Source organism: Dermacentor variabilis, unplaced genomic scaffold, assembly GCF_050947875.1.
Source record: "Dermacentor variabilis isolate Ectoservices unplaced genomic scaffold, ASM5094787v1 scaffold_13, whole genome shotgun sequence".
NCBI classification, from domain to species: domain Eukaryota; kingdom Metazoa; phylum Arthropoda; class Arachnida; order Ixodida; family Ixodidae; genus Dermacentor; species Dermacentor variabilis.
Window position 1 is genome coordinate 28,574,604 of NW_027460291.1, and position 21,303 is coordinate 28,595,906.

Here is a 21,303-nt window from a genome sequence, read left to right on the forward strand (position 1 = left end):
TAGCATACTGATAAAGGAAGGTGGGCGCTTTAAAACGCTAGCTGGCAAATCAAGTCTTGACGTGACATCACTGATTCCTTTCAGACTGCCAAGCTCGATTTACCGGGCATTTTATTCTAGGAAAGCAAGCGCGCAGTAGTCAGTCACCGAAGAACAGCGGTGGATACAGAAATGGCGGGCAGAGATGCGGCTTTCTCTGGCAGAATATCGGACCCAAGTGGCGCGGGAAGAGGGAGTTCGTTGGCACCGTCCAGTTCGGGGAACGACCGGGACATTACGGCGTCCAGCGCCACGGCCGTCGGTGCCACATCTTCGTCAGGCACCGCAGCCCATTCTTGCGTCGTCGCACGTTCACTGGTGAGTGAATATGGCCAGTTGTACCTTGTAACAATTTTCTTTCGCACGTGGTTCACGTGGCTTCTGCGTACTGTTCCTCATACACGGGATCGGCCTCACGGGCGCGATCGCGTTCGCGTACGGCAGCCTCTTCTGCCGTAAGCTGCACCCGCGGCCTACCCATGGTAACGGTCGGGAATGCATTGCACGACGTGCGTAATGTTACGCAGATATATACAGTTCGTCTGGGTAGCGCGGCGCTCAACCATTTTTCTTGAAGAAATGGGCTTAGATTTTTTTTTTGCAGATTCTAAGACGAGCCGTGTTCGCGCGCACTTGCTGCCTTCGACAAATAGGGAAGCTCAGTTAATCGCGACTAGGGTGGTGTCACGCCTAGCAGACGTAACTTGCGCTTCCAGTGAACTTTGTGCGCATGCCCTACTCTTGCTGAGCTCGTCGCTTCCCACCGTTATCAGGCGCTGACCGACCGGCCAGTCAACGCTGGGGTGTTCTCCGTAGATGTGTAAGTTGGCTTTCCCCTGCAGTGCGTTTTAAGCGTTCACGAATAAATGAGCGAGACATAGAAAGCTTCGCTTTAAAAATTAAGGCTGCTGCTATGGCAACTGCTTTTGGCAGCGATTTTCTTGATGCGCGAGAGCGAGACGGCCATCCTGCTTGTCATCTGCAATGCACTCGACGGGTGAGCTCGGCAGACGCAAGTGGAAACGAGGAAGCATTGCGTTTGCTGCAGCATCTAACAGCACTCATTTTAAGCCTTCCTCCTTGTGATGGAATTTCTTTTTCCGTGCGTGGTAGTTCGTGTATTAATGAAATGGCAGCAGCGCATCGGTGTTTTCTAAAATTTTACGTTATTGCGTTATAAGTCTGCCAGCATGCCATGGCACGTGGCTATTGCGTTTTGGCAAGACAATAACAAGAGTACAAATGTGCTTTATTTTGCATTTTTATTACAACCTTAGTACAGTAAAAATGCAATACACAAAAAAATATTGCAGACCTGAATATCTCGTATCTACAGTGCAAACTACACATCTTGTAGACACATATACAAAGCAGTTTCTTTTAATTTAATCTCAAAATTTATCGTTTTTTCATTGCATGTAACAATGCTACCGCGAAAATTACTTGTCATAACAGTTATCTGTTATTAGTCATGAAAGAAAGATGTAATTAAGCGACACTGCTTGAAATCCTGAGGACGGCACACTTTGCACACCCAAACATTGACAAGACAGATTCGGGGAGATGGAATTGTCTGTGCTGGGGTACTGTGGTCTGGAACGAATTGAGGTAATAAGTTATGTGCTTACACACAACGCCATTGCCGGAACAAATTTCAGCACTGTTTCGCCAAAGCAGCGCTTTCAAGTCATGTACATCAACTCTAATTATATTTTGTTGTGTGATTTATGCTAAGTATATGGCAGAAGATTCAACAGTCGAAATTTTTATTTTAACGCTACTATATTCCAGTAACAGGTTTGGTAATGCTGCTTTCTCAACAACTGTCTGAAAATACTGATCAGTTTCTTACAGCTGAATTATCTTAATACATTTATTTGTATTCACTTGCAAATGAGGCACTGACGAATTTGTTCGACCTTTTTGTTTTACTCTCTGCTTACCTCATTCTGCAGAACACCAATTACAAGAAGACTAGCTTCCGAAAGTTGTCAGCCACAGGTCAGCGGTCTATTTCCTACTCTGCAAGAATTTGTGTTGCACAGTTGGAACAAAATCTTGTGGGAACACCGGAACGCGTGGTTCGCTAAGTGCCGTCGTAAGCACCTTCGAACGCATTGCGCACGTGCGCGACTTCACACGGAGGTAAATTCATTCGTTCTCAGCAAAATCAGCGCGTTGACTTAGTTCTCGATTAACAACTGTGAACATCTCACATCGCAGATGAATATCCGGCACAGACAAGCTCGCGTTTATATTTTGGGGGGCGGTTTTTTTTGCGATACAAACCATTTCATTACTTAATGTAAAATGCGTCTGGCAGCTCAGCAGACAACGCGAAGAAAACGGCGCTTTCAGTGCTTTTTTTGCGCCAGCACCACGCTCCTTCAATTGGTTCCCGCACCTTGTGAAGTTCTAAGCGACTTGCAGTGTCTAACCAAGAGCAGGCGAGCACAATGTTCTCTAACCTTACCCCCTCGTCCGTGCAGCGTGCATTGAAACATTTTCAGGAAAAGGTAATTATCAGTTCTTTTTATTGCGATAACAAGTACATGAGTACTCCAGGCGCATTTCTGCCGTCGCCATGATGTTCCGTATAATGTCTAAGGACGATAACACCGTCGCCGCGTGCTCTGTATGCATCAGTAAGTGTGCGGGGGTTCGAGAGCGGGGTGGAAGCACGCTGTCTTCCGTGGGGCGGGAGGCGCCCAACATGAGAGGCACTGGGGGAGGGTAGGCAGGGGGGGGGGCGACTGCTTATGTGGCGGCTGCACGCGGTCGCGCGGCCATATCTTGGGAGTGACCTGCGTTTGGGGCAGTCTCGTAATTTTGTGCGTGCTGACTGTACTTGGCGCTCAGTTTGCGTTGAAGCGATGGACAGCAGGTGTTGCTGCTGTTGCGCTCGTTCACGCCAGCGTTTTGACAGCGAGTGTCCGAGGTCATCGAGTGTGATATGTTCATGTTTGCAGTGCGCACTGACACCATGCTTCTTCATTTAGTCAGCAAGCGAATGTTTACAAGTTGGTACGGCCGATAAAGCTGCTATCCATGCCCGCTGAGGCGTCAGCAGGCGTTTCGTGCTTTTCGACACCACGTACCCAAGTACATGAGGGTTGGACCCTCCCGTGTGTAGCCGTGCGCGGCTTAGCCGTGTCTGGGGAACGGGGGATCCGGGGGTTGAGCCGATGCCGTGTGTTCGGACCGTTAAGGGCCCCCGGCGGACGCAACACACCTCTTTGGCCTCTGCTTCACGTAGACGGCACCCCCCCAGATTGACCCCCCGGGGGAAATCGGTCATTGCCTTTTCCTGTCTCTCTCTCCCTCCAACCTTCGTCCTTCTCTCACTTTCCATCTTTCCTGTCTTCTGGCTTCCCTTTACGTCCAAATTTTGCAGGCAGCAATGGTTAACCTTGTGTGAATAGCCAACCTAGGTTATTTCATATTTGGTTACGGTGATAACGTACAGCTGGCGTTTGCAGGCCCGGTTTTTGCAGTTCCTGTAGTGCCCCGTGTAGGGCTCTACGGTGGGTGGCTGGCGTTACTGCCGAAAACTACATTCATCTATGGCTAGTTCCTTCCCCCCACTCCCGGAGTGCCCTCAGAAAAGAGGGCGCACCGAAGATGTATTCCCGCTCTTTGGACGTCAAAGACCGAACTTTCCACGATTCCACGTCATGCACTCCGAAAAATCAGATAAACAGCTATGAACAATCCCCCCCATTTCTAGTTTCCAAGTCTCTAACTGCGGCTCTTGGACCAGGCTACAAGTCGTCAAGGATAGCAATTAGTGATCTCTTCTTGGAGCTCCATGATCAGAAACAGTACGAAAAGTTGTCCAGACTAGTGTCATTTGGGGACGTTCCAGGGACGGTAACTCCGCACCGCACTATGAACACCTCCTGCTGCGCTGTCTCGGACGATAATTTGCTCTAGCTCACGAGGCTGATCTCTTGGAGGGCTTCAGTGAGCAGAATGTTATCAGTCAAAAGAATGAAGATGAGGCACAACGGCATAGAAATCCATACTAAGCACCTGATACTCCCCTTCGGCTCAAGTGTCCTGCCCGAGTCCATCGACGCCGGATACATCAAGCTTCGCGTTAGGCTATGCGTGCCAAATATCCTCCGATGCTTTAAATGTCAGTGTTTCGGCCACATTTCAGTTGCCGAGGCAGCCAAACTTGTGTGAAGTGCAGTGCCCATGAACACACCTCTCGATCTTGCGAGAACTCTCTCCACTGTAAAGTGTGATGGAAAGCACGCCGCGTACTCGTGGTCATGACCATCCTGGAAAAAATATAATTTTTGACTATAAAACTAAAAAAAAATATTTAATTCAAAGAAGCACGCAGGCGGGTATCCTAGCTGCCAAAGAACCGCTTTGCCGAAGTGGCGCGTCAGGGGGCACCACCACAACGGCTTCCGTCGGCTGTCCGGCCCACATGCAGTGAGCCGGCAGTGAAGCCATCTGACCCTCCACGGTTGCAGCTAGCGCTGCTCCGCCACCCCAGAAAAGGCCGTCGACCTCCGGGTGGGTGCCCTGAAAGGCCTCTTCCAACAAGTCGAGGCCTTTACATCAAACGCAGCGCTGGCAAGAGCGCGTGTCCAGCGCTTCGCAAGAGGGGATGGACACAGCGACCAGCCAGACGGCGCCGCCAGAGCGAGTGACGCCGCCAGGCAACACTCACGATCGCTCCAAAAAAAGACGAAACTGTCGTCACGGCACCTGGAAAGGGTTCGTGAGCTAATGTTCGTCTCTTAAAGACACAGCGCAAAACACATGTACTACTATGGTACACAAATACTACAATGGAATTTTGGAGGACTTCTTCGTAACCTTGGCGATATTAGAGAACTCCTGCACTAGCATACTCGAAATTTTCTGTGTTCAGGAGACACATCTGAAGCCTACAAACACTTTCTTCGCGACTACACCATCTTCCGAATGGACCACAATGAGGCTAACGTGTCCGGCGGGGTAGCAATAGTTTCCGATAGGTCTGTAACTTGTCAACACGTCGCCCTTCAGACGCCCCTTGAGGCGGTGTCAGTTCGGGCAATCCTTTTTAATAAAGTCATCACTTAGAGTTTTCTATACATGCTCCCTATCATCTCAGAAAAAGTGATTTTTATAACCTTATTGATCAGCTTCCGGACACCTACATCCTCGTGGACGATTTTAATGCCCACGACGCGACATGGGGAGACTCGCGACAGGCGGATTTATTGAAAATTTTCTTCAGACCTCTACTGCGTGCCTGTTCAATAAGATGGAGCCGACCTATTACAGCGTCTAAAACAAATTATTCGTCGATAGATCTAGCGATTGGCTCTTCTCTACTGCGTCACCTGGAATTGAACGGCATCCATAAACTTCATGGAAGTGACCACTTTGCTGCAACTTTAAATTTGATAATTCTGCATGAAAAGCCTCCCCATATTCCTCGATAGAAATTAGCATCGGCGCACTAAGCGCATTTTAAAGAATCAACTTATCTACCACGAGATTTTATAAACGATTTTAATATAGATCATGCTGTTGTGCGTTTTATCGCTTTTATTATTGATGCAGCCGAAAAGCTTATCACGCAAACGAATGGTGGTTCACTCACAAGACGTGTTCTCTGGTGGAACGAAGAGGGCAGAAAAGCGCGAAAGAGGTAGCAAAAGGCATGGGGTCTATTGCGCAGATCGCCAAATACAGAAAATCTAATTACATTTAAAAAATTAAAGGGAAGGTGGACACGGCATCAGGCAAAGAGAGAAAGCTGGGTCAGGTTCCTCTGGGGTATTAATTCATACACGCAGGAGGCGAAAGTGTAGAATGGCTTAAAGCTAAAAGGGCAAGAAATCCATCCGTTGATTCTGGTGAACAACCAAGGGAATACCTTGCAAGACCAGGCGGACTCTCTTGGGGAGCACTTTGAGCGTTCGTCGAGCTCATTCCCTTATTCTCAATCCTTCCTGAAATACAAAGAAATAAAAGAACGTAAGCTAGTTGTACGTAAATGAAGACAGAACGAACCATATAACCGGCCTTTCAGTATTGCCGAGTTGAGATCTGCCCTGATTGCATGCAAGATTTCAGCACCGGGACCTAACAGAATCATGTATGACATGATCAAAAACTTGCACACTGACACACATAAGTCTCGCTACTCGCACTTTTCAACACTATTTGATTGCGGGATACCTTCCATTCACATGGAAAGAAGCAATTGTGGTCCTTGTTTTGAAGCAGGGTAAAGACCCTTCCTTGGCGGCCAGTTATCACGCGATAGCTCTTACAAGTTGCCTGTGTAAGCTTCTTGAAAAGAAATGATTTATCGAATACTCGTACATTTCCTTAAACTGAACAATATTCTTGATACCTATCAGTGTGTCTTCAGAGAAGGGTTGTCCACAGTTGGATCATCATGTGGGAAATGAAAAAAAAATAGCCGCGATGTGTTTGTGCATAAACAGCTTTTTTTGTCGATATTTCTGAATATGGAGAATGCGTATGACACTACGTGGCGTTACGTGATCTTGCGAGGCTTGTCGGGAATGGGCATCCGTGAAAATATGCTAAACGTAACGGAAAGCTATTTGTCGAATCGTACCTTCCGCGTGAAACTAGCCAACATATTGTCGCGACCTTTTATTCAAGAAACTGGTGTGCCCCAGGGAGGCGTGCTTAGCTGCACGCTCTTTATCGTGAAGATGAATACGCTTCGGGCTTCATTACCCTCCGCTATTTTGTATTCCGTCTACATGGACATTCAAATAGGCTCCAAATCCTGCAACCTCGGAATATGCGAGAGACAGGTACAGCAGGTCTTGAACAAAGTGTCCAAGTGCGCAGACAAAAACGGATTTAAAATCAACCCCCACTAAAATTCTTGTGTTCTTTTCACAGGAGAGGCCTGGTTTCAAATCCTTGTATAGAACTATGTGGACAACAAATACCTCTCAACAAAGCGCAAATTTATAGGTATTATACATGACTCCTGGCTTACTTTCATTACACACATTATACAAAAATCAATGTGTTCTTTTCACAAGAGGTCTGGTTCCAGATCGATATGTGGACAACAAATACCTCTCAACAAAGCACACATTTCTATTGCATGCATGACTCTTCGCTTACTTCCATTACACACATTATATATCTTAAAGCAAAATGTGTAACAACAATGAACTTCCTTAACATTCTATCCCACACACCCCCGCAGGGGCGTCTGCGTCAGCAGGCGTTTGGTGTGTTGCGACACCACGTACCCGAGCACACGAGGGTTGGACCCTCCCGCGTGTAGCCGTGCGCGGCTTAGCCGTGTCTGGGGAAAAGGGGATCCTGGCGGTTGAGCCGATGCCGGGTGTTTGGACCTTTAAGGCCCCCCGGCGGAGGCAACACACCTCTTTGGCCTCGGCTTCACATAGACGGCACCTCCAGGCTGACCCACCTGGAGGAAATCGGCAGTCACCTTTTCCTGTCCTTCTCTTCAATCTTCGTCTTTCTCTCTCACTTTCAATCTTTCCTGTCTTCTCTTCGCTTCTTCTTACTTCCAGACTCCCAGGTGGCGAGGGTTAACCTGGTGTAGTTATCCAGCCTTGGGTATCGTATATTAGGTTATAGTGACTATGTACAGCTGGCGTCTTCGTAGCTTTTGGGCTTCGTAACGTCCCCTTGTTGGGCTCGGTGGTGGGCGGCTGGCATAGCTACCGAAGTGATATTTATTTTGATGGCTTTTTCATCATTCCCCCGACTCCCTGATCGCCCTCTTTCCAAGAGAGGGCGCACCGATGACTCCCTGAAACTTTTTGGCCAGACCAAAGAAATATTTCCAAAGTACCATGTCTTAAGTTGTGGAAACCCTGATAAAACAGCAAGAACCCTATCACCATTTGTTGTCGCAAAGTCTCTTACTGAGAAACTAGGTCCCGGCTACAAGGTCACGAAAATGGCCAGCGGTGATCTGTTGCTCGAAGTTAATGACAAGAAACAGTACGAGAATCTATCTGGACTTGTTGAAATTAATAGTACCCCCGTCTCGATAAATCCGCATCGTTCTTTGAACAGCACACGCGGAGTCGTATCTGAACAAGATCTCCTTGATTTGAGTGAAACCGAGCTGCTTGAAGGCTGGAAGGAACAGCACGTGACAAATGTCCAAAGAATAAAGATCAGGCGGGATGACAAAGAGATCCCCACTAAACACCTAATTTTGACATTCTGCACAAGCACTTTACCAGAGTATATTGAAACAGGCTATATGAGAATAAAACTAAGACCCTACATTCCGAACCCACGCCGCTGCTTTAAGTGCCAGCGATTTGGTCACGGCTCTCAGAACTGCCGGGGCCGTACCACATGTGCAAAGTGCGCTTCAAACGAACACCCTGCCGATAATTGTACTAAGGCACACCGCTGTGCAAACTGCGAGGGTGACCACCCTGCATACTCTCGGTCATGTCCTTCTTGGAAGAAGGAAAAGGAAATAATCACATTAAAGATCAAGGAGAACATTTCTTTTCAAGAAGCGCGAAAGCGTATTTCTTTCCTCCATACCGCAGGGTATGCTGGTGCGGCGCGTAGGGGGGCAGCACCGCAGCAGACTGGGGCATCAGCCCGGCCCACAAAGAGTGTGGCCACGGCAGTGTCCTCAGCCCCCCAGGCGACAGTAGCGAGCGCTGCTGCGCCGTCTCTAAAGGAGGGCCCATCGACCTCTGGGTTGGTGGCCTCCAAGGCTCTGCTTTTCGAGGCAAGGCCTACCCTGAAAACACCCCGCTCTAGTGAGCGGAAGTCCAGCGGCTCCCAGGAGTCGATGGACACAACCCCGAGCCAGAAGGCGCATCCAGCGCCTCGGGAGCAGCGCGAGTCTCGCGACGGCTCCAAGAAAGACAGAACCCGTACCATAATCACGGGGCCTGAAACGGCTCCGTAAGTCTTCTCTCTAAACTCCTCTTGACACACAGCATAAAAACACGAACAATATGGCTACACAAATAATACACTGGAACGTTAGAGGTCTTATCCACAACCTCGATGACATTAAAGAACTCTTACACGAACATAACCCAAAGGTGCTGTGTGTTCAGGAGACACATCTTAAATGCACACAAACAAACTTTCTTTGTCAATACGCCATCTACCGTAAAGACCGCAACGAGGCGAATACCTCGTCTGGCGGTGTAGCAATAGTTGTAGACAAGTCCGTAGCTTGTCACCAGGTCGCCCTTCAGACGCCCCTTGAGGCAGTGTCAATTCGGGCAATTCTTTTTAATAAATTGATCACTGTATGTTGCATATACATACCCCCTAACTTTCATCTGGAAAAAAGTGATTTTTATAAACTAATTGACCAGCTTCCGCACCCTTACATACTCGCAGGTGATTTTAATGCACACCACACCATGTGGGGGGACTCGCGATGTGACGCGAGAGGTCGTTTCATTGAAAACTTTCTGGTGAACTCCGGTTCATGCCTCTTCAACAAGAAGGAGCCAACTTATTATAATATCTACAATAATTCATATTCATCAATAGACCTGTCTATTGGCTCGGCTTCAATTTACCCAGACTTGCAATGGCATGTAATAAAAAAATCCATATGGAAGTGACCACTTCCCTGTAATGTTAAAATCAATGCCTCAATATGAATGTCCCCTACATACACCCCGATGGAAACTAGCCTCCGCCAAATGGAATGATTTTAAGGAAGCAACTTACCTATCACGAGATTTTATCACTGATTTTAACATAGACAATGCTGTAGCATATTTTACTTCTTTTATATTCGACGCAGCTGAAAAGTTCATTCCCCAAACACAAGGTCTCTCTTGTAAAAGACGGGTACCCTGGTGGAATGAACAGTGCAGACTGGCACGAAAGAAACAAAACAAAGCGTGGGGTTTGCTGCGTCGCTCCCCGACAGCAGAAAACCTCATAGAATTTAAGCTCGCAAAGTCACAAGGAAGGCGCATACGGAGACAGGCAAGGAGGGCTAGCTGGGAGAGGTTTCTCTCGGGCATCACTTCCTACACCCAAGAGTCCAAAGTATGGAATGGCGTACGGAAGATAAAGGGGCAACAAATCCACCCTCTGCCCTTAGTGGACGACCAAGGGACTACCTTGGAGGACCAGGCGAACGCTCTGGGCGAACACTTCGAACAAGTATCAAGCTCCACACATTACACAAAATCATTCCTCAAATATAAACAATTAGCTGAACTTAAGACACTTGATCGCAAATGCCGTCCAGATGAACCATATAACCGTCCTTTTAATATTGCCGAGCTTAAAGCTGCATTGAGCACATGTAGAAGCTCTGCACCGGGAGCTGACAGAATCATCTATGACATGATTAACAACTTGCACGAAGACACACAAATGACACTTCTGGCACTTTTCAACTCTATCTGGGCTGCCGGATACCTCCCATCCTCATGGAAGGAGGCTATTGTTATTCCCGTCTTGAAGCTGGACAAAGACCCTTCCTTGGCAGCAAGTTATCGCCCGATAGCTCTAACAAGTTGTCTTTGTAAGCTATTCGAAAAAATGATTAATCGTAGACTAATACACTTCCTTGAACTGAACAATATGCTTGATCCCTATCAGTGTGGCTTTAGGGAAGGGCGGTCCACAACAGATCATCTTGTACGCATTGAAAAAAAATATCCGCGATGCATTTGTACATAAACAGTTCTTCTTATCGATATTCCTCGATATGGAGAAGGCGTACGACACGACGTGGCGATACGGCATCTTGCGAGATTTGTCGGGTATGGGCATCCGTGGAAATATGCTAAACATAATAGAAAGCTATCTGTCCAAACGTATCTTCCACGTGAAACTCGGCAATGTACTGTCGCGACCTTTCATACAAGAAAATGGTGTACCTCAAGGAGGTGTGCTTAGCTGCACACTCTTTATCGTGAAAATGAACAGCCTTCGTGCTTCTTTACCGCCAGCCATTTTTTATTCTGTTTACGTAGATGATGTACAAATAGGCTTCAAATCCTGCAACCTTGCAGTGTGTGAGAGGCAAGTACAACAGGGCTTGAACAAAGTATCTAAATGGGCAGACGAAAACGGATTTAAAGTGAACCCGAACAAAAGTTCCTGTGTGCTTTTCACAAGAAAGAGAGGCCTCTTTGCAGATCCCAATATCCAAATGTATGGCCAGCAAATTCCTGTGAACAAAGAGCATAAGTTCTTAGGTATTTTACTTGACTCTAAACTAACATTTATTCCACACATAAAATATCTCAAGGTGAAATGCTTAAAAACAATGAACTTACTGAAAATTTTATCCCATACAGCATGGGGCAGCGACAGAAAATGTTTGATGAATCTTCACAAAAGCCTCATTCGATCACGATTGGACTACGGTGCCGTGATTTATCATTCTGCATCCCCGAGCGCGCTAAAGATGCTGGATCCGGTTCACCATTTAGGAATTAGACTGGCCATTGGCGCTTTCAGAACGAGTCCCATACAAAGTTTATATGTAGAATCAAATGAGTGGTCACTTCATCTTCAAAGAACATACATCAGCCAAACATATTTTCTGAAAGTCCACTCAAATCCACAACATCCCTGTTTTATTATCATTAATGACATGACATATGCTACACTCTTTCGCAATCGACCCTCTGTAAAACAGCCTTTCTCGCTGCGTGTGAGGGAGCTTAGTGATGAAATGCATGTTCCACTCCTCGAGTTTCGCCTAATGCATCCAGCCAAGCTGCTACCTCCTTGGGAGTGGCAGCTAGTACAGTGTGATATATCTTTCCTGCAAGTTACAAAGGAAGCCCCAGATATCGAAATTCGAATGCATTTCCTGGAACTCCAGTACAAGTACTCCTGCACGGAGTTCTACACAGACTCATCGAAGTCACGCGAGGGGGTGTCTTATGCAGCCGTCGGCCCATCCTTCTCGGAATCCGATGCACTGCATCCGGAAACAAGCATATTCACGGCTGAGGCCTACGCACTACTGTCGGCTGTAAAGCATATAAGGAAAACAAAAATCAAAAAATCTGTTATATATACGGACTCCCTAAGCGCTGTGAAGGCTTTGATGTCATTTTGTAAGCACAAAAATCCAGTAATCAATGAACTATATTCCGTCTTATGTAAAGCGTATATATGTAACCAGCATATCATCATATGCTGGGTGCCGGGTCATAGGGGCATCGAAGGCAATGTTCTGGCGGACCAGATGGCCGCATCAATTGCATCGTATTCTGTAAATCCTACCGCTGCAGTCCCTGTCACAGATCTGAGGCCCTTCTTGCGCAGGAAACTGCGAAACTACTGGCAAAGCTTGTGGGACAGGGAAACAAATAATAAGCTCCACATAATAAAGCCACAATTAGGTTTCTGGCCTTCTGCAATAAAATCACGTCGGACAGATGTCCTATTCTGTCGTCTTAGAATAGGACACACATTTGGCACCCATAACTTTTTACTCACCGGAAATGACCCTCCAACCTGTGGTAGATGCGGAGAGAGGCTGACCGTGCTCCACGTCCTCCTGGAGTGTCGGAAAGCCGAATCTGAGAGAAGGAGACATTTTTCTTTAGCATACCGTCAACACATTCCTCTTCATCCTGTAATGTTTCTCGGTCCAGAACCGCTTTTTAACACAGAAACAGTCCTAGGTTTCCTCAGAGATGTTGTCCTACACGTTATTAGTCCCATACATTCGTAGCGCTTCCTCTCTAGAGAGGATGCCGCTGTGATAGTCATACTGTATAGCACAGGCCTCCAGGCTCTTGTCTCAAGGGCTCTGGCGAGGCAGTAGTGCTCCAGGTAATTTTAACATCTCACATATCTTTTATAATGCATCATTCTCTCACGATGGATTTTATTGCACATAGAACATGTCATTATCATCGACATAATTTTATAACAGATAGTTTTTACGCACTCTAGAGCGACTTTTTTTTTAAGGCCCCTTTACAGCCACGTTTCATGAACCTCACTGAACTTATAACTACATTGCGAATTAATCAACACTGGCTTGGCGCTCTTTGGCCATACCTGGCCCTTGCGCCAATAACAACCAAACATTCATTCATTCATTATCCCACACAGAATGAGGTAGTGACAGGAAGTGTTTGATGAATATAAGAGCCTAATTCGATCTCGATTGGACTATGGTGCCGTCCTGCATAACTCTGCCGCCCCGAGCGCGCTAAACATGTTAGATCCCGTCCACCATTTAGGTATCCGCTTAACCACTCCCGCTTTTAGAACGAGCCCTATTGAAAGCTTATACGTCGAATCAAATGAGTGGTCACTGCACCTGCAGAGAACGCACACTAGCCTCGCATATTTTCTCAAAATACACTCTAATCATGAACATGTTTTAATACCGCTAAGGATGTGACGTGTGCTACACTTCGCCGTAATCGCCCCTCTGTAAGACAGCCTTTATCACTGCGTGTGAGGGAGCTTAGCGATGAAATGGACGTCCTACTCCTCGAACATCGCTCAATTCATCCAACCAAGCTGCTACCTCCGTGGGAGTGGCAGGTGGTATAATATGATATATCCTTTCTAGAAGTTACAAAGTACGCTCCAGAGCTCGAAATCCAAATGCATTTCCGAAAACTACAGTACAAGCACTCTTGCACAGAATTCGACACAAACGCATCGAAGTCACATGCCGTGGTGTCCTATGCAGCGGTAAGCCCATCCTCAGAATCCGATGTACTGCATCCGGAAACAAGTGTCTTTACGGCTGAGGCCTATGCACTATTGTCGGCTGTGAAGCAAATATGGAAATCAAAGCTACACAAAGCAGTCATATACAGATTCCCTAAGCGTCATGAAGGCTTCGATGTGGCTCTGTAAGCACAAAAATCGCGTACCTAATGAGCTCTATTCCATCTTGTGTAAACCGTACATATCTAACCAGCATGCCATTATATGCTGGGTGCCTGGCCACAGGGGCATCGAGGGTAATGTTCTGGCGAACGAGAGGGCAATGTGAATCGCATCGCAAGCTGTCGACCCTACCACTGATGTGGCTATCACTGATCTGAGGCTTTTTTTATTTTTTATTTAGCAGTACTGTAAGCCTTTTTACAGGCTCATACAAGAGTGGGTCACAATCAATACAACAAAACATTGTTGGTAAAACAGAAGAAAACAATGAAATGCGCTAATTATTACAATTCAAAGAGATAACATGCAAACACAACGACAGACCAAAGCGAACAGTACAAGGCAGATAATACAGGGAAGGGGTAAGAGCTACGAACAATACAGATGTGGTGGGAAATGGCCAAAACAGTTGCGCAACGCAACGTTGCAGCGAAGCCAGTAAATAATCCGAAACAAACCTAATCATAAAAAAAGTGCACATCTCTTGGTTCCGAATTCTTCGATTGAGTCAGCATGTGCAATTGGCTACGGCAGACGGTTCCAGGCTTCAATTGCAGATGGAAAAAAATGAATCTTTAAATGTGTCGCAACGCGCAGAAAACTGTCTGATGCACTTACGGTGATTTGTTCTTTTCGAATGTTTGAAGGGTGGCCTAATGTAGTTTGCTTTATATATATTTATGTGCCCGTGATAAAGAAGGAAAAGAAGCTTCATGGCAGCGAAAGAAACTACGAAGCCACTGGCAATTCATGTGGGACGCAGAAACAAATAATAAACTGCACGTGATAAAGCGGCAGTTAGGTTTTGGCTCTTCGCAACCAAATCACGGCGAACAGATGCCCTATTCTATCCTCTCAAAATCGGACACACATTTGGCACCAGTAATTTCGTTCTTACTGGAAATGACGCCCCAACCTGTGGTAGATGTGGGGAGAGGTTGGCCGTCCTCCACGTTCTCCTGGAGTGTCAGGAAATCGAAGCTATTGTGTCCCACTTCAACCGTCTGTTTCTTGGTAAAGAACTCCTTTTTAACACCTAAGCAGTTCTCGGTTTCTTGAATGATGTTGTCTTGCATGTTATAAGCCCAATAAGTTAGTAGCGCATCCTCTTTCCAGGGGATGCCGCTGTGATAGTTGTTTTGTATAGCACATGCATACAAGCCCTTGTTTCAAGGGCTCTAATGAAGCAGTGGTGCTTTAGCCAATTTCAGCATCTGACATATTATGTGCATCGTATCCTTTATTCGCAGTGCATTTTAATGCTCATACTGCACATCGTTAGTAATTGTCCTAATCATATAACACGTAGATTTTACGCAGTTTACAGCGACTATTTTTAGGCCCCTTCACAGCCACCGCACATCAACTTCATACAACTCATCACTCCAGTACAAACTCCTTAACACGGGCATATCATTATTTGGCCATACCTTAGTGTCACTTGCTGGCCGGCTACCGACCGTCAGCTTGGTCGCGAAACGCCGATGGCACCTTTTCTTGGATCACTGTCGCTCCCACTAATTCCGGATGCCACCGACCCTTTATCTGGCAACGGGGTTCACCGACGATGATGGACGTCACATCCAGCTGGGTATATAAAAGCGATCGAGCAGCTGATGGATTTGGGCATGGCATTACATCAGGCATGCATCAAGTAACAGTTCTGATTGTGCAGGTTAGTTACCTCGACGGTGCTACTTGTCCTTAGAATGACGATTACTGTCTATTCGCGGTGTCGTGCCCAACTAAGTTCCGCGCCAAGATGAACTGCTTTCTTTTGCGAGTGTCGCGTTGTTGTTCCTCTGCCTTGTCGTTGTTGCTCTTATTTACCGGTGATAGTGTCAAACCCTAGTCCTTCCCTGAGCAAACAACTGAAGCGCAATTGCTTTCTTTGTTGTAAACCATCCGTAGGCTTGCGTCAGTCCAGGCAGCAATACTGCATGAACTGAAGGGCGTCAAGGAAAAACAAGATGCAACAGATATGACTATTAAGCAGCTGTCCGAAAGAGTTACAACGCCAGCAGCCAAGGTAGAATCACGTAGCCAAACCGATAACTGTGGTCTTGCCCCTGCGCTGCGGGAAACCACTGTTAAGCTAGAAATTAAAGTTAAATCTGACGACGCCGAGAACAAGCAGTCGGTCAAACCTGCTGTTCTTTGGTCTTCAGGATGACGCGAAAGAGAACTGGGATGGCTCGGAGCAGAAAATAATTGAATTTTGCTCTAACCATCTTGGAATCATGGTACCCGAATCCCAGTTTGAACGTGTACATCGGTTGGGGAAGTTCGCTGTTGAAAAGCAAAGGCCCATCATTGCAACGTTTTTTTTAAATACAAACAGCGAATTCTGGCATCCGCGCACAAGTTGAAAGACTCGAATTATTGTATTCGTGAAGATTTTTCTTTGCCGACCAGGTTAGCTAGGCGGAAACTACTAGAATTCGCCGAAACCAGAATAAGAGAAAACTGGTCGCTGATAAACTGCACATTGACAACAAAACATACGTCTTTGATAGCACGACTAACTCAGTTGTGCTATCAGCAAGATAGCTAGACAAGAGCAAATGCACTCAGGAGCTGCCTAGGCCATCTTGCACTAGTCCACAGCTATCATTATTATTTACTAACAACTGAAGCCTGATTTCTAAACGTTGTGAAGTGTGTTCTTTTTTGGATTATGCTAACAGTGACAGTGTGGCACTGACAGAAACCTGACTTTATAAAGATGTAATGGACAATGAAATTTTCCCTAACAAAAGTAGCTATAACATATACAGGCTTGATCGTTCCGTTAAGAGAGGTGGCGGTGTCCTCATCGCCATCAAGAAAGCACTTCCATCATACCACGTACATAGTGATTCATTGGAAATAGTGTGGGCCGCCTGTGCAACGGCATCGGTCAAGGTATTGGTTGGCGTCTGCTACCGACCGCCAGATTCCGATCTCTCCTTCATTACTAAACTTCATGCCAGTATTGCGTCTGCCATCCAACCATGCCCAGCTGAATTCATTTACCTGGTTGGTGACTTCACCTTCCCGCACAATGACTGGCAGAATTTGTCATCCTCGGGCCGCACCTCAGCGGAGCTTATCAGCCTTACTTTAGACTTCAATTTTTTGTAGTGACAAACCAACCAACTCGCGGTTCTAACGCTTCAGATGTATTTTGCAGTGCACCTGAAACGATTGGCAAAGTTCTGTACTACGATGGTTTTAGTGATCACAAGCTTATACATTTAGAGCTTAATATCCTTTAGTAGTTCAAGGTACTACAACCAGGCTAATTCGCGATTATAATAAAGCCGGTAATAAAGAAATGAATAATAGGCTTAATGACTTTTTCATTCAAAGGTTCTTGCCCTCATTTTCGAATAGGCCTGTTGAACACAACTGGGGGCTTTTTAAGAACATAATTATTCTAGTGTACAAATATGTTCCCTTGATTTCTATCTCAAATGACAAATCTAAACCATGGTTCACAAAAGGTCTCCGTCGTCATTGAAATCAAAAGAAACGTCTCTACAAAAAGGCCAAGCTCGTGTCCACACAATCTGCTTGGGAAAAATAGTGTACGCTTAAAGTCTTATTGTTCTGCTGTTCACGTTTCTAAGGATGAATATTTTCCTCACGACCTCCAAATTTTTAAAATCTAATCCAGAAACGTTTTGGCGTGGGATATCTCCCGACAGAGCTAGCAATCATATTTCACTGAGCAGTGATTACCATCTACCACTTCCAGATAGTGAATGCCCTTATGCATTTAACAGGTACATTGCATCAGTATTCACAAGGGAAGATCATTCCAACATACCCGTTCTACCTGATCATGCTTGGCAATGTATGGCCCCTATTAATGTCACCGTTGAAGGTATTGCTCAACTCATTGATAACCTAAAGATTTCTACAAGTGCTGGTGTTGACAACATTAACTCTAAAATATTAAAAAGCACTGCATCGATTTCCAGTCAAATTCTTTGCCTCCTTTTCCAACAATCACTATCATCTGGCTTGCTCCCTACCGACGGAAAAATTGCCAAGAACATCCGTGTGTTTAAAATCGGAAACAGAAATTCACCCGAAAACTACCGTGCAATTTCACTGACATGCATTTGCTGTAAATTACTCGAACACAATATCGCTTCTCATGTTTAGTCACCTCGAACATAATTCCTTCCTCTTTCCTGAACAGCACGGCGTCCGAAAAGGATTTTCTTGTGATGCTCAACTGCTACAATTTATGACTGATTTGCATTTTAACATGGACGCTAACCTACAAACCGACTGCATCTTTTTAGATTTTGATAAAGCTTTTGACCGCGTTGCACATTCCTGTTTGTTCTCGAAATTATCTATTTGCCCAGATTCTTTTACACTGTAATGGATTCGTAACTTGCTTTCTTTCCGCCAACAGTTTACAACAGTTAGCAATTTCACTTCATCAGCCTGTGGCGTAACTTCAGTTGTACCTCAAGGCAGCGTTCTTGGCCCTTCATTGTTTCTCTTTCACTTTCACTTTATTTTCTTAAAGACCCCTCTTCGGGGTATTACATAAGGGGTGGGTTACAAAGAATATCAGAAACAAAGAATATCAAAATGTTACAAGGCATAATACGAGGCAATTTCTTTTATGAAGGCAGATGAGCTGGGTATAGAAACGATGTTGTGCGGAAGGCCATTCCAGTCTTTGGCTGTTCGAGGGAAAAAAGAAGGTACAAAAGTGAGTGCGCGCGTGGGAACCAGCTACGTTTAAGCAATGTCCTATGCGATGGGATATGCGTGATGGTGGAAAGATATATGGTACGCGATTGAGTATGCTGTGGTGGGATTTGTGAAATAAGCTGGCAATTAAACGGCGGTGGGATAGGGTTTGTATGCCAGATTCCGCTATTAATGAAGTTGCGCTGACATCGTATCCCCGCAGGGGCGTCTGCGTCAGCAGGCGTTTGGTGTGTTGCGACACCACGTACCCGAGCACACGAGGGTTGGACCCTCCCGCGTGTAGCCGTGCGCGGCTTAGCCGTGTCCGGGAAAAAGGGGATCCTGGGGGTTGAGCCGATGCCGGGTGTTCGGACCTTTAAGGCCCCCCGGCGGAGGCAACACACCTCTTTGGCCTCTGCTTCACGTAGACGGCACCCCCGGAGTGACCCACCCGGGGGAAATCGGCAGTCACCTTTTCCTGTCTTCTCTCTCTAAACGCTTTTTCTTTACCCTCTTCTTTCACACCTGTCCTATCTCCTTGTATCTTCTGTTCACTTCAATTTTTCGTAGGTGGCAAGGGTTAACCTTGTGTGGCTAACCTACCGTGGTTATGTCGCATTAGGTTAGTCTCGATGGGGTGTGCAAGACTTGTTCGCATGTTCCTGTCGCGTCCCCTCGTTGGGCTCCATGGTGGGCGGCTGGCACCGTGGCTGAACAATACAATTTTTTCCTATGGCGCCTACTTTCCCCCAAAATGATCGCCCCTCTTATAAAAGAGGGCGGACCGAAGCAAGTGAATATTTCCAGAAAAGAAAAGTTACCTTCCCAAAATACCATGTAATACATAGCGAAGTACAAGAAAAGCCAGCAAGAATCTTGTCCCCATTCACAGTATCCAAGTCCTTGACAGAAGCCCTCGGCCCTGGCTACAAGCTTTCAAAAATGTCTAGTGGCGATTTGCTGCTCGAACTTCGAGACAATGTGCAACACACAAAACTGTCAAACCTCGCGTCCATTGGGAACACCCCTGTCTCCATTACATCCCACCGATCCCTCAACACTGTCCGCGGTGTAATATCAGAAATCGACTTCGTACACTTAACAGAACAAGAAATGCTTGAAGGGCTCACCGACCAAGATGTCATAGACGTTCACCGAATCAAAATCCGGAAGGACAACAAAGAAATCAACACAAAACACCTGATCCTCACGTTCAACAGCAACACACTTCCTGAACAAATAGAAGTCGGCTACTTGAAAATACCTGTAAGGCACTACATCCCCAACCCCCGCAGATGCTTCAATTGTCAGAGGTTCGGCCATGGCTCACAGAGTTGCCGGGGCCGCAGAACTTGTGCAAAATATGCTTCTAAAGAACATACTTCTGAAAACTGTGACGGTGCAGCGCATTGCGTAAACTGGGAAGGAGAACATGCCACGTACTCCAGGGCACACTAACACATTCTCCTTCAATGGAAGAAGCAACTTCGCCGATGTGGTGCTACGGAGCGTAGCGCCACACCAACCTTCGGCACCTGCTGAGGCCACGGTTACCGGGCCTCCGGCAGAGCCACCCACGCCCCAGGCAGAGACAGCACAAGCTGTCCTGCCACCTACTAAACAGAACCCGCCGGCCCTCAAGTCGGCCGCCCGCAAGGTTTCTCCCCAACGGGAGAGGCCTGAAACACGCACACCCGTGGTGTCGCGGAGCTCCAGTGCCTCAGGAGAGGCCATGGAGACAACTTCTAGTCCACCCCCGCAACTGCGGAGGCACAACTCACTCGAAAAAAAGAAAAAAGAACCCCAATAACAGGTCCTAAAACACGAAGAGCCTAATTATTTATAGCCACACCCCTACAAAATAATTAAACATGGCGTTCCTGGTTCATTGGAATTGTCGTGGTCTTAACAAAAACTATAGCGACGTAAAAGATATCTTAAACACTTTTTCTCCTGTGGCTGTATGTTTGCAAGAGACAAACTTAGGATCACAACATAAGAACATTTTAAAAAACTACAAAGTATTTCGTTGTGATAGAGAGCAAGCGAGTAGGCTCTCTGGAGGTGTCGCGATAATAGTGAAAAATGGTGCTGCTACTCATGAAATCTGGCTTCAAACGAAATATGAAGCTGCAGCAGTGACCGTCCTTGATTTTAAAACAATTACCATATGTACTGTGTATCTGGAACTACATCTAAATGTTACACTTCATGATTTAGAAGCGCTTTTTAAACAACTACCAGAGCCATATTTAGTAGTAGGGGATTTTAATTCACACTCGTCTTTTTGGGGGAGTGACCAAACACACTAGAGGCCGTATCCTAGAAGATTTTATTTTATCAAATAATGTCTGCCTGCTCAATACAGGAAAGCACACATACTGCTCTCCGAGCTCAGGAAAAATGAGCTGTTTAGATTTATCTTTTAGTTCTCCATCAGTTTTTACAGATTTTAAATGGGATGTTGTTGACAACCCCTACGGAAGTGATCACCTTCCTGTAAAAATTAACTTATCATCCGCACCACAATTAATTCCAAGCAAACCACGTCGTTGGAAGCTACACTTAGCAAACTGGGCACTGTTTCAAGAACAGGCCAGCCTGGAAAAAGCTTTTTCAAAAAATTTAAATGTCGACGATCAAAACGAATTGTTCACAACCTGTATTAATGCTGCGCGGCTAGCTATTCCT

General features: G+C 46.2%; 1 protein-coding gene across 1 annotated transcript in view; it reads left to right on the plus strand.

The window, feature by feature from the left end:
• The window catches only part of LOC142566596 (uncharacterized), a 75,487-nt gene continuing 54,184 nt past the window's right edge, over nt 1–21,303 (plus strand). The window contains exon 1 of the mRNA XM_075677439.1: nt 1–357. Coding sequence (XP_075533554.1) covers nt 172–357 — 186 coding nt within the window. The 5' untranslated portion in view covers nt 1–171. The remainder of the gene's footprint in view (nt 358–21,303) is intronic.